We start from the raw sequence: 14,853 nt of genomic DNA on the forward strand, positions 1-14,853 counted from the left end.
TAATCAAACATTGGCCAGCACCTGAAACTACTCTGTAGTGCTTCCCTTCTCTCGCTTTTGAAGTTCCATCAACAACCCACACATGAGAAAGAGACAATTTTGTTTCCTTTTTGTTAGCTTCTTCCACAGACAATTCTGGCAAAATCAAAAGGTGATAAAATCTTACCCATTGTAGCATCACACACATGTCTTGCACCTTCTTCAATCACCACTGAAGATACATGGTATTCATTTCAATGTTCTGCACGATACAGTATGTCATATTGATCATGGTCACCTCTCCTTTTATGTTGGTGTTCAATATATAAAAAATAATGTCGTCTTCTGTATGTTGTAGAACAGTCCAATGTTCAGCACAAAATATGCATAAGAACACATAACCATATACTTGTAAAACGCATAAGAAAACATAAACAAGTATGTAAAACCAAACTTATAAACAAGATATGTCACAAATTAAGGTCATAGAAATCTCTCAGGAAAGGTCAAAAATCAAGATCCTGATTTAATCCAAATGGATGCATTGTGTTCATCTCACAGATGGTCTGCTGTTCGGCACAAAGTAACATTTGATCAAGGTCACCTTCCCTTATACATTGTTTGATGGTTTTGAGTGCAAAGAAATGTATGTTGTCTACTGTGTGTTGTTCAACCAAGGGTGCTGATTTGACTTGTCTGGAAACAAGTTCTATAACATGAGTGCGTACCATCCCCTTGGTCTTTCTAACGCATAGTAAATTGCATGGGCATGTGATGATATAGATAACATAGCTGGTGTTGCAATCACTTGTGAAATGCAAATTGTAATTCTTGAAAAACTGATTTGGAAAAAAAAAAAAAAAAAAGAGAATGACATCATACTGAGCATTTGCTAAAAGGAGCATGTCCTGAATTGTGAATATTATCAGTTCTAGTTGGCAGGGTGGATGGAACCAATATATCTTTAAGATTTCTCCCTATTTTGTATGCAACGGTGATTTTCTTATTTTTAAAACAGTTGTGACTTTCTAAGATATCAACAGATCCAACACCACATCTGTGGAACCCAACCAACATAGGAACCAACCAATCTAGTTCCTTTCAAATTATTGCGCGTTTGATTTCTTAATCTTTTCGGTCACTGCACCCTCCCTCTGGAATTCCATACCCAATTACATAAGAGAGGAAACAAATTTAAACCAGTTTAAATCTAAATTAAAAACCTTCTTCTTTAAAGACGCCTTCGAGTAGCACCTATTCTTTTAAAGATGCTGTTTAATAGCAACTGCCCTTCTAGGACAATTTGAGTTCCTTTCTTTTAGCCCAGTGGTTCCCAAACCTGTCCTGGGGAACCCCCAGCCAGTCAGGTTTTCAAGATATCCCTAATGAATATGCATGAGAGAGATTTGCATATAATGGAAGTGACAGGTATGCAAATCTCTCTCATGCATATTCATTAGGGATATCTTGAAAACCTGACTGGCTGGGGGTCCCCCAGGACAGGTTTGGGAACCACTGTTTTAGCCTTTCCCCTACCTCTTGCTCTTTCCTTGAGTGTTTCTTTCCTATAAGATTGTAGTTCGACCCCTTCTTTCCTTTTGTTCAAGTCTGTCTGTTTAGTTAATTGTTCCCCCAAATATGTTTGTTAACTTGACTGTTTTTATTGACTAATGTACATCGCCTAGAAGCCTGATTAGGCGGTATAAAAAATGTTTAAACTTGAATTTAAGTTCTTAATTTAAATTAAGAAAGCGAACACTTAATAATTTGAAAGGAACTAGATTGGTTGGTTCCTTTGTTGGTTGGGTTCCACTGACGTGGTGTTAATCTGTTGATATTATTTTGAGTGGAACTTGTGACTCCATTTTTGGGGGCTTTGATACTTTCTAAGATATGCCAGTGTTTTCTAATGATCCTCTGGATATCATGAGCCAAAAGTGAGTGCACAGACAAGATCTGGTTGATCTTTGTTATTTTGTCCTGTGGCTAACAAATCTTCACAATGTTGAAATTTTGATTTATGGTATCCCTTCTGGATACTAGATGATGGATATCCCCTGTGCTTGAACTTGGCTGCTATAGTTGAAGCCTGTTTTTCAAAATCAGCTGGTTCAGAACAAAGATGGGGTAGTGGCACCGAATATTGCCTGTCTGGTCAGTGCCAGGGCAGTCGAGGACAGAACTTGGGCAGAGCCAGCACTTAACCAGCTAGTGGCAATTTTCAGTCTACTAGCTGGTTAAGTGGATAAATTTAGGACAGCAAAAAGGCTGTCCTAACTTTATCTGCCGAGATGATCAGGCACCAGTCTGAATATCAGACGTATGTGATGCCAACAGCCCCCCACCCCCATACATGCTAACTTCATACATGAACTAAGCTTGCATGGGGGCCATCAGTGTTAGTATCTGGAAGCGTGCCACCAACTACCCCAGAAACAGTTTGGGGGGGCTCCTCAGGTGACAGGGCATCAGGAGCCCTGCCAGCTACACTAAGTATGCTGCCACTGGCTGGGCTTGAACCGAAACTAGGTAGGCTCCTGCCTACCCATGGCTACACCACTGCAGCTGTGACTGTCAGAAGCTTAAAAACTGCTGACAGCTGCAGGCTCTTGGCTATTACATCCGGTTTATCTTTCTCTGTTCGCATATCTAATTGTAAACCACCATTCCAAATGCGATATAACAAGTTTAATAAACTAAATGAAATGTGTATATTTGCTTTATTCTGTTTACATTGCACATGTATCTGTGTGTGTGTGGGGAAGGGGGATATATGTCCTGTTTGGAACACGATAAGCATTCTATAACTGCAAATAAATATGTGTATAATGTTTTGCATTTTTGTCCCTCCAGACACTACAAAACTGTGTAATTACTGATTTTGCTGCCATCTCTCTGCTGGACTGAATTACTCTACAGCAGTGTCTGAAAGAAGATCCCCGCTACTTTCTTTAGCTTTGAAGCACATTTCTGCATCGTCTTTGTGCTGATGGACGTACTTCTCATACTATGTGGGGTTAACACATCTGAGCATATTTTTTTTCATATCTGTGTATTGGTTATCTATAAAATTTCATGTGAAGTACAAATGGCTATTGATGGTTTATTTGAGCATCAAGCAACAGTCATCAAAATATTTGCAAGATTGTTTAATGCCCTATGTACCATCAAGAGCATTGCACTCTGCAGCTCTTTCAGGCTTGTTCTCGCCCAGAAACATTTGCGCCCGGAAGCAGTGAGGAAGAGTACATCTTTATGTGCAGGGCCAACAGAATGGAACAAAACTTCCAGTGTCTCTTCAGCAGCAGAAAGACTTGTGTCAATTAAAAAAACAACTTTTGAAGTGTCATCGATTTTGTCAAATGTTCTAATGTTTTTGATGTTTGAGCTGTTACTACTTTAGCATTTCTATAGTGCTACTGGACATACACAGCGCTGTACATCAAAACATAGAAAAGACATTCCCTGCTCAAAAGAGCTTACATTCTAGACAAGAAGGTGCTGTGTTGAACTTGTATTGTTTCAATTATGTATGTTTTACTGTACTCCGTTTTGAATAAAAGCAGAATATAAATAATAAACTATATTCACATTGAAGATTTCAACATAAGTAAGATCAGAGGGCAACCGCCACTTGTGCCAGATCCTTACCATTCACCTAAGGCCCTAAACCATTTCATAAGATGGAGCTTGCTATGAAACCAGGGCTCTTTACGAAGTGAAGATGGACAATTTGATCCAGAGCAGTATGTAAAGTAACATTCCATTTATCAGCCCATTCATCCAGAGCGAGGGAAGAAATGTCAGTGGGGGAAAAAGTTGAAAAGTGGTGTGCATTCAGAGTGATTTAAGTTGGTGCAGAAATCTTGACTAGAAATGATGTGCTGGTCTGGTTAAAAATGAGAGCAAACAAAACAGAACTGCAGATCTGTACAAGACGTAGGCAAAATTTATTGTGACAAAATAATTATATGCAAACCCTTTTACCAATCAAGGGACCCGACACGGTCCGTGTTTCGGACAAACCTTCATCAGGGGTCCTATTAGGTACAAATATAATATAAAATTTATTATTAAAATAACAATTATACACAAAAATAAATAATGAAAATAATAATTACTGCAGTTTAGGTTGGAACCTTTTTTCTTTTTGTTTTGCTGGTTAAAAATGAAGAAGACAGGGATAACCCAAATGAAATGAGGAAATGATCAGACCAGGAAATTGGTATGGATGTGAAATTATCAAGGAAAAAAAAAAAGATAAGGGGCAGCAAAAACTAGATCCAAAGTAGGTCTAGCAACATGCATTGGGGTGTGCACAAATTCACCCATTTAGCTATGCGGCCCCTTCACTGAATATTGGAGGGTCCGTCAGCACTAGAAAATTTAGCCTGATGTTCAGCACTGGTGCCCACATGGGCCAATTTAGCTGGCCATGGCCACTGGCTGAATATTAGCCCCTGATGCTTTGTGTGTTGTCGACAATGACTACAAGATCCTTTTCCTGGGTGATGTCCTAATATGAGAGCTTATATATTGGGATAAAGTGTTCTAAACTACCCCTGAAATACCTTCTATATAATATTGCTTCAGACCCTCTGAAATGCCACCAAGTGTTCAATTAAATTTTCATGACACTTGGCTTTATGCATCCGAATCTTCATAAGGTCATTCTATAAATAAATTATCAACTTTTTTTTTTTTTTAAAAGACTATTTTCTTGATTTTATACTTTTTTAACAGCTTTTGAAAAGATATATTGTACTTATCTTAAGTGGTAAGAAACAAGGGATATGTTTGCCAACATGTTTCACCCCTGGGGGGTTAACTCAGGGCTCCATTCCCTTGATGATATTCAGACTTCACGACGCGACCACCCGATGTGTTTGATGTGTACTGTGGTTGGAACCTTCTATTAGCATTGAATAGCTAAGCCTATCATTAGAATCTAATATGAGAGCTGGCATTGCATTACTTCGACCAGGACTATTTTTTCCCTATATGTGTTACTTTGCATTTGTACAGATTGAGAGGGGGGTGTTATTAACATGAGTTACCAGTAAGACAAGTTATTTTAACACTAACTCATGCTATTTTAGCACAAATTTTATTTAACATAATGAAATTTAATTTATAGTAACCCAGGTTATCAGAGAAATAGTCCATCTTAACAGTAGCCTATTTTGATAACTTCCCCCTAAATTTCACCTGTCATTGAAACACCTAGTCCCCAATTCTCATCATGTCCTCCTGCAATTCCTCACAACTGAGTAATGCTTTAACAACTTTGAATAATTTTGTGCATTGCTTGGATCCTTTGTGTCAAAAGATTACACTAGGGAAGGTATTCCATGCACATTCACTGATCAAATTTATTGGAGTACATAAGATACTAAGGATCATATTGAGACTTCGGGAGATTGCCAGCGATACCGAAAATTCAATGCCAGCACTGTATCCGATCACTGGCATTGAATTTCTAGTCTTTTTTTGACCATCTGGGACATACTGTAGCTGGTTATGCCAATATTCAGTAGCTAGCCAGTCAATAGTTGTCTTTGGCCCCTGAACTTAGCCAGCAAGTCTCTAAATATTGGCAGTGACCGGCTATGTCACATGGCATAGTCGGTCACTAGCCAATCCAGAAACCGGGATATTCAGCATGTGATAGCTGGCTATCCCCTACTGAATATCAGCAGATAGCTGGCTATGCTAGTTAGATGGCTGGGAGCCATTCCCAGCCATCTAAATAGTACTGAATATCAAGCCCACTGATTTTAGTCCCCTTCAAGAATGAAAATTATCTGCAACTAAACTTGGAAAGCAAAGAAATAAACAAACAAAGGTGATTCATTGGTGCTCGATCTCCTTTATTAGATAATATAAAACTGACTCGACACGATCGTGTTGCGGCCTAAAAAGGCCTGCCTCAGGAGTCTATAATATAAAAAGTAAAATTTTCTAAAATGATAATATAGTAGAAAAACACAGCATAAAACCAAAATAAAAACAAATATGACACATACCCCCTCTTCTATTTAACTGTGCTAGCAGTTTTTAGCACAGAGAGCCATGCTGAATGGCCTGCACTGCTCCCAACGCTCATAGGAACTCTATGAGCGTTGGGAGCAGCGCAGGCCATTCAGCGCGACTGCTAGCGCAATTTAATAGAAGAGGCCCATAATGAACATATCATGAATAACATATAAATAGGAACCTAAATTAAAATCAGGTTCCTATTTATTTTATTCATGATATGTTCATTATGTGTCATTTGTTTTATTTTGTTTTTATGCTGTTTTTCTACTATGTATTATTTTAGAAAATTTATATTATAGACTCCTGAGGCAGGCCTTTTTAGGCCGCAACACGATTGTGTCGAGTCAGTGTTATATTATCTAATAAAGGAGATCAAGCACCCACCAGTCAGCTTCTTTGTTTGTTTCTTTGCCTTCCACTATTCGAGAAGGAGGGATCTCCTGTTTTCTCTGAGCTGCAACTAAACTTAGCATCTTTCTCTCAGGAGCTAGTTTCCCAGCCCCAAACATTACCCCTACCCCACATTGTAATATTGCTGTTATCCGGATAACTCCAGTAGTCATTGGCATACCCTAAATAGTGGCTAGTGCTGAATATTCCATAATATGTTCAAACACCAAGCCAGTGTTTTAAAAAAAACACTAACCACAGCTTTTAAAAATTTGCCTGGTAGTTTCCAAGCTTATACTCTCTGGAACCAGTGCAAGAGAAACTTTCTTCTTGTGATGGACTCAGAGATGCTCACTCTCCCCCCCCCTCCCCCCCACTTCTATTCTAAGTCCTTCTGCTCACCTTTCTCCCCTTCTGTTCTCTTGCCCTCTGTCCTGTTTAAAAATTGCTCTTTCTAATGGTTGCAAAAAAGAAAAGGATTGGAGAATGTACAGTTGTGAGATATGGCTTCAAACATAGCTAAAAATCTGCATAATTTTTTTTTCATCAATTTTGATGAAGCTTTATCTCATTAACAAAAAGCACCATGGGCTTAAAATTTTATGGGGCATCCACTGGCTGTAGTCTCTTCCACTTCCTGAATCCTTAACCCTGGGATACTTCTAGTTTAGGAGGCATGACTAGTTAAATATGAACTTGTGCATTTCACAAAACTTTTTTTTACTACCTTTGTGGCTGCCTAGTGATCCAACAAAGCATCCATCACTGTTCTGAGCAGTATGTTTGGATTCAGCCTATATAGTTGTCCTAGTAATGTAGCTTTCACCCCAGTTAACCAGCTGTTCTTTCCATAACCTGAACCCAAAGCTGACATCTTTTTAGCATCTTCCACAGATACAAAAAAGTGCCCCTAATAAAGGGACCCCCCAACTCTGGACCTAATTGAGATCATGCCTCAAATCTTTGGATATTTTCATTATAGGTCCCCTGAAAAAATTTAATCAATTTCTGAGATGATCGAATGGGGACCCTCTTTGAAATTGGACTGGTTGACATGGAATTACCCATCAGTAGGGTGGTCCATAAGACTAAGGTTAAAAAAAAGTTTCAGCCTTATCAGAACATGCCTCCACAAGTCTGAATATGTTCTACCTCATGTAGATAAGGTTAAAATTTTAAGTAGTTTGAGACAAATAAGGTATTTTCTGGAATGGCTGTGGGATTGAGGTGTGTCATGGGTGGAAGCCATGGGGTAGAGTGGGCTGGGAACATGTAATAAAATCTCCTTTCTCAAAAATTGGGCCCCTTGCCAGCTCTATACTGTTGCTGTGCTATGTTCACTACTACTGCCATTAATAATATCACTGCTACTCTGTGTAATGTAATGTAATTTATTTCTTATATACCGCTATATCCGTTAGGTTCTAAGCGGTTTACAGAAAATATACATTAAGATTAGAAATAAGAAAGGTACTTGAAAAATTCCCTTACTGTCCCGAAGGCTCACAATCTAACTAAAGTACCTGGAGGGTAATAGAGAAGTGAAAAGTAGAGTTATGCAGTTACACCCGAGACATCTCCAGGGTTATATTTATGCATGGTCAATCAGAATTTAATGTAATCCAATGAAATTACTTAAGCCAGCACCTCAATTATAAATGCTAGCTAAATAAACGATTCTCCCCATCCATATAAATAACTATATATTTACTTATGCCATTTACTAACTTACATCTTTTCCCCTCACCTATCTGGGCTGAGCTCTTCTCCCAACACCCTCCCCCCCATCTGTTTGATTGGATTATATATTGTTAACCGCCTTGATCCTAGTTGGCAAATTGAGCGGTGTATAAAAGATTTTTAATAAACATTAAACTTTTCATTCAAACAAACATCATACAGCAACAAGTAAATATAACAGTACAACAATACAAAATAACAAACAGCTCTTATTTGCGTCTCCCGCCCTGCAAAACAGAAAGATCCGGCCTGACGTCCGTAACCCTTGGCGACGCGACGCACACCTACGTACTCTACGACCGCCTCTGCCATCAGCAACCGTCCCCACCTCCAACTCCCCCCCTTTTACGTCCTTTCCTTTCACGTGCCAACGGGGCGCCAATGGCAAGACAATAAGAATCGGTCGCGTGTCAAGTTTTGCCATGGCAACCGATTCCTTTTAATTCCTCCGTTTATTGCCCAGGGTCCCCTTCAGCGCCGCGGGTCCTGCGATTATGGTAGGTAACGGGCGCCGTGTTGGCAGGGATCGGGGCCCAAATTGGTGTAGAAGGTTTGGGAGCTCTTCACGTAATCTTGCTTCTCTCTCCCTCTCTTTCGTCCCTGCCGCAGGCCGAGCTGGGGCTCAACGAGCACCATCAGACCGAGGTGGTCAGCTACATGCGTTTCGCCCGCTCTAAGCGCGCCCTGCGCCTGAAGACGGTGAACTCCTGCTTCCAGGAGCTGAAGGAGAGCAGGTGAGGTTGGGGCTGAGCCTTGGCCGTAGGAGCAGCAACGGAAGGACGTCTTACAAGTCTCGGGGTTGCTTGGGCGCAGGGGATAATTTTTAATCCCGTCTCCAGATAGGATGGGTTTATCAGTTGTACATTTAACTCACACCTTTTCAATAGTACTTCAAAGCAAATGATATTCAGATGCTCTGGCAGTTGATAGTTTCCTATTAGATTTGTACATCAGTGGGATTAAATACAGTTGACATCCTCAATACTATCAGTAGCACTGTTTTCTAGCTTTGAGGGTAATTTTATAAATTACTGCACATATCAAAGGGCAAGTGTACTTTATCTAGTTTTAGCAAAGGTGTGTTTTGGGATGGAGGCTGTGGGGACATTGGGCAGAGTTGTAAATATTAGTATTGCCCGATTCAGGGGAAAAATTTTTGATTGGATTTTTCCTGCCCAATTGGGTATTTTTTCAAATGTCCTGGTGAGTTTAATTATGTAAACTTATACAAATAATGCCCTCTTATTGTTCTTTAAAACTATTTTATGAAAGTATTTTTTTAAAATTGTAAACATACACAACATATAAGAACATAATTAAACAATTAAAAATTTTACTTATTATCCAGTAAAGTGCTCTATATTTCCTATAAAAGGCATTCACCAAAGGCATAGGTGTGCTAATTCTAGAAATCAAATTTTCACCATGGAAACAAAATCATTCACTAATGAAGAGCTGATTCGTTTTACACAGCTGACAGTTTCAACTGAGAACAACTACAGGAAAAACACTTAGCATTGACAATTTAAATCTCCCTGATGACGAATATGTCGAAACTCAGCTTGAGATGGAGGCAACGATTAGTTATGGAAGAATCGTATGCATGAAGTGAATATGAACTTGATGGTCTCCAGAAGACACCTTTAAAAGGACAATGTACAATATCACTGAGTCACTTTATTCATACCAGGTCTTGGCTTCGCTGAAGAGGAGCCTGATCCATGAACAATAGTAACAAGAGTTTTTAATGAGGTGCATGATTAGAGCTCAGCTCTTTATTAGTGAGCTTCCTTTATGACACAAGCCTGGCGGAGGGTGAGCCTTTACTACTATTACTATTTATTATTTCTATAGCGCTGAAAGGCGTACACAGCGCTGTACATTTTAACATACAATAGACAGTCCCGGCTCAGAAGAGCTTACAATCTAATTTAGATGGGGCATTTTAGGGTAGGGGAGGTTATAGTGGATATAGGTATCTGACAGCAGCAGGGTTGGGGAGATTATAATGGGTATAGGTATCTGACAGCAGTGAGAGGTTGTTTAAGAGTTGAAAGCAGTTTCAAAAAAGTGGGCCTTTAGCTTGGATTTGAACACTGTCAGAGACGGAGCACAACGTATTGATTCAGGCAACCTGTTCCAGGCATAAGGCGCCACAAGAAAGAAGGGTCGGAGTCTGGAGTTGGCAGTGGAAGAGAAGGATACAAATAAGAGGGGCTTGACCTATGAGCAGAGATCACAGGGAGGGAGCATAGGGGGAACCCCAGTTCCTATTATCTGTAATGGATTATGTAGCTAATGCTCTCTATGACATCATCAGAGTCATGACCAAAGTTTTGGCTTATTTGATCTCGGCTCACACAATTTCTCTGGATCAGGCAATGGGTGGGAGATTCCACTTCTAAGGCTACCCTTAGCAGACTTCTTTCAAGGGGCAAATGTTTTTCAAAAAGGGGCTGAATGATCTCATGACTAGTGTGGCAGATTGACAGCAGACCACAAACCTCTAGAGACTGAGTGGTCTAATTTTCGTGGCTCCAGGCGTTTTGGGCAAGTCTCCAGAGAGCCTCCTCTCAGAGGTTCTGCCAGGGATCCAGACAGAGATTCTTAGGTCCCAGGTAAAAGCAAGCCTCCAGTTCTCGTTCCAATACAACCTCCAAGCAAGTACAATGACGTCAGGTCTGGAGCAGTTCCCCTGAAGATAGGAGGACAGCTCTCGAACTATGTGGAGGCCTGGGCGCAGATTTCATCAGATCATTGGATACTGGTGATCTTTCAGAGCAGTTCCAAGCTCAAATTTGCCCAGTCTTTGACGGACTGGTTTGTTGGCTTCCTGGCAGAGCAATCAGAGAAAGCAAGCAAGGTCACAGCTACAGTTCAGAGGTTATATATATTCAGCCCATAGAGTCTGTACCGCATGAAGATTCAGGCTCGGGTAGACTCCATATACTTTGTCATATCAAAGAAGGCTCAGACGATTAGAGACCCATTCTGAATCTTATGCACGTCAATGCAGCACTGAAAGTTTTGCGTTTTCACATGGAGACAGTAAAATTCTCTTCCTGTGAGTTGCATTGATTCCATGTAGAAAATTGTGGGATGCAAGAAGCTGAATTGTATTATATTGTATAGCAGTGGTAGCTCCAGGGGAATTTCTGGATTTGACAGAGGCCTATTTGCACATTCCCATATTTCCAGACCACAGAAAATTCCTGAGGTTTCATGACCCGGTAAACCATTACCAGTTCTTGGGCCTTCCCTTTGGTCTAGCGACAGCATCTTACATGTTTACTAAGGTGATGTATGTACTTGTATTAAATTAAAAATCATTGCGTGACCTCTAAATGTTCCTGGACCCATGTCTAGGAAGTGACTTCAGAGGAAAAGCCGACGCTGGCATGACAGCAGGTTTGGGATTGCTACTTGCACCAGAAATGTTACAGAGATACGAGGGAAGTGGAACATACTCGGCAGGAGGGGACGAGGAAGGAGCATGTGGAAGGGGTGCCACAGCCCTTCACTACGCCACTGAGTGCTAGGCTCCATGGCAGCCAAGATAGACATGGTTCCCTGGGCAAAGGCTCACATGTGTCCCCTAATCTGCACAATTCCCTCACGGTAAATCTTGGCTGCCAAATTTCAGAGCATTTTTCAAGCTTCACTAGGTCCTTCCTCATGTTATTCACATCATCAGGGATGTCTACTCTTATTTCATATTTTGGTATCATCCACAAAAAGGCAGATCTTACCTGACAGCCCTTCATCAATATTGTTTACAAAAATGTTAAAAAGAACAGGCTCAAGAATCAAACCTTGCGGCACACCACTTAGAGTGATCTCCATTGACCACTATCCTCTGTCGCCTTCCACCCAACCAGTTCCTAAGTCACTTTGATGCCCATACCTAGGGCACTCAGTTTATTTATTAGATGCTTGAGTGGAACACGTGTCAAAGGCTTTGGTAAAATTTACTGGGTCTTTTACTAAGGCGCGCTAGCTGATTTAGCGCGCATTAAATGCTAACGTACCCATTATATTCTATGGATGCGTTAGCATTTAGCCCACGCTAAATTGGTTAGTGCGCCTTAGTAAAAGACCCCCTTAAATACACCACATCTAGCATACTCCCTCTATTCAATTCTCTGATCACCCAGTCAAAGAAATTGGTCATATTTATTTTAAGGAGTAACAGCTTCTGAGGAAAGTTTCAATTTTAGTTTTAGGAAGATAATGTGCCTTTTTTAAAGAAGGAACAACTTTTGACTAAAGTTTCAATATTTCTTTGACATTATGAAACACGTCCACTGGATTCATGCTAACCAATTTAGGAACATTGCATTTGAGATTTCTCAATCTATTATAATTTTTAAACTGATCAAGCTTCCTAGGGATCAATGCATTGTTCTTTATTAATGAGGAGACTAAAGATTTCAAAGATGCAATTTACATACAAACTTCAAATACTTGATCTGAAGTTTCTGGCTTAACGTTTGAAACTGTCTTAGAAAGGCCATCCATTTCTTCTCACTAGTGCAGATACTTCAGACATCGACTTAGAAATTGTGCTTTCCAGATTTCTTCCAGGGTGACTATCATGGGAGCTATCTAGCTCATAGACTGTCATCATCATAAGCATTTGTTACTTCTGACCGGTGCTCCCCTGAGGGCTGAACACCGGTAGCCACTTTGGACTCTAGAGAAACCTTAACTTTGGCCAAGGATTTAGCCAGACACAGCGGTGTTGCAGAATTGGGGGAAGACACAGATATCTCATTTCTCAAGTCTGTTGTCCTTCCTTCGCTCTCGCAGCGAGCAGACCTCCAACTTCCACAGGTAGCATCGTGTTCTATGCTCTGTTCAACTGGGGAGAACGTTTGTTCTGCCAGGGGAGCAGCATTTACCAACCCCTTATGCATAGTTTGGACATTTGATAAGGTAGTAAAGAAACGTTGGACTCTGAGCAAGGCTTTCACCACTATTCACGCCGCCATCTTGATTCACATGCTTTTGACCACTCTTGTTGTATAACATATCTGTTACATTCCTTCCGGATTTTGTACGCTAGGTGTTCAATCCCAACCCACAGTCCGGGTGTTGAACACTTAGCATATGGAATCCTCCAGGGGCTAACAGAAAGAAGATTATCGAAGGTATAAACCTAATCTTCTATTTCAGTAAGTCTTCTCTTAAATTCAAAACTTTACTAAAATTTGGTTATTCTAGATGTCTGTTTGGTGGTTCTTACTCCGTCTCCTTTATCCTCCACTCCTCTTGCTGCTTTCTGTTTACCCCCTTTTTTCTGTCTATATGACATACTTTTCTATCTCAGTTGTATTTTTCTCTCTCATTATTTTTTATTGGGTAGTAAACCATCATGCAATTGGCAGTGCATCAGATTCTCATAAATAAAATACTGAATTTGTTTGTAATATTTTACTTTGCATCTTGTGCATGGAAGATTTTTGTTAAGATTTAGTTTGGCTAACATGAATTATATGTGAACAGGAAAGACATGTGCATTAATCATTTTACTTCAAGATGGCTTTCACTAGAGCGAGATTTAGGAGAGAAGTTATCAAGCTGAGTTAGGGCACTAACCTGTGTTGTTTGTCCCTTAAAGCAAATTAAAGGTCTCTAATACGGAGTGTGATAACCTGTCAGGGTTAAATGTCACAGAAGCCAGTAATTGCAGGAGCAGCCGAGCATTGCTGCTGATCAACCACTAGACACCAGGGATTTTACATTAGGTAGGCCGGGTGGAGGGGAGTCTTGGAGAGAGGGTATCACTGGGGGGAGAGGCACTTTCAGTGGAAAAAGAACTGTCACATGTAAAATAAATAAATTTATGTAGTGCTGATTATGTTTAGTAGCACTACAGAAATGAAAAATGTGGTAGTAACAGAGTAAGGATTTCACATGAAGAATTTGGTTTTCTCTTGCTAAGTACAGTAGGTAGAGCATTTGGTTATCCTGCTAATATAGGTCATGTCTGCCCTTTATTCCATTGTTCAGGCTGGTAGATGAGACCTTTACTATGGATGAGGTGTCGGAGATGCTGGATGGTCTGCAGGTGGTGGTTCACAGTGAGGTGGAGTCTGAGCTCATTAACACTGCACACACTAATGTGCTGCTTCTTCGTCAGCTTTTTTCTCAAGCCGAGAAGTGGTATTTGAAGCTCCAGACAGACATTTCTGAGCTGGAAAACCGGTAATGTATTTAGAGGCTCATATTCTAACCTAAAGGGGGGCTATGGTTGAATGATGATGTCCATCTCTAAAGCTGCAAATACAGTATAAGTAACTAGTGATGTGAGCCAGGCCAGGTGTGTTTTCTGTCATGAATTGACTAATGAAGTAGACAGTTGGAAAATGCTACAAATGGTTTAAGCAGGATCAACACTGTAGTGAAACCCTCTCCAGGAACCTCCTTGAGTCCTGACTCCTGCCACCTACCACCTCCCCAACGCTGAAATTTAAAATCTTCGGGCAGCCAGTGGCGCAACAAAGCTGCCCCGGAAGCGTTCTTTCTGCCACATCCTGCCTACGCAGGAAGAGGAAGTGCTGCAGAAAGAACACTTCCAGGGCAAGTTGACGGTGGGAGGCTGGCTTCGTTGCACCATAGGCCGCCAAAAGATTTTAAATTTCAGTGGAGGGGAGGTGGTAGGTGGGGGAGTCAGGAACTGAAGACAGGTTGTACCGTAGGATC

General features: G+C 40.6%; 1 protein-coding gene across 1 annotated transcript in view; it reads left to right on the top strand.

Moving 5' to 3' along the window:
• Positions 1-8,487: 8,487 nt before the first annotated feature.
• LZTFL1 (leucine zipper transcription factor like 1) overlaps positions 8,488-14,853 on the top strand; it is a 94,262-nt gene continuing 87,896 nt past the window's right edge. The window contains exons 1-3 of the mRNA XM_033930176.1: positions 8,488-8,645; positions 8,758-8,882; positions 14,161-14,355. Of these exons, the coding sequence (XP_033786067.1) occupies positions 8,643-8,645; positions 8,758-8,882; positions 14,161-14,355 (323 nt within the window). The 5' untranslated portion in view covers positions 8,488-8,642. The remainder of the gene's footprint in view (positions 8,646-8,757; positions 8,883-14,160; positions 14,356-14,853) is intronic.

This window comes from Geotrypetes seraphini, chromosome 2, assembly GCF_902459505.1.
Source record: "Geotrypetes seraphini chromosome 2, aGeoSer1.1, whole genome shotgun sequence".
NCBI lineage: Eukaryota > Metazoa > Chordata > Amphibia > Gymnophiona > Dermophiidae > Geotrypetes > Geotrypetes seraphini.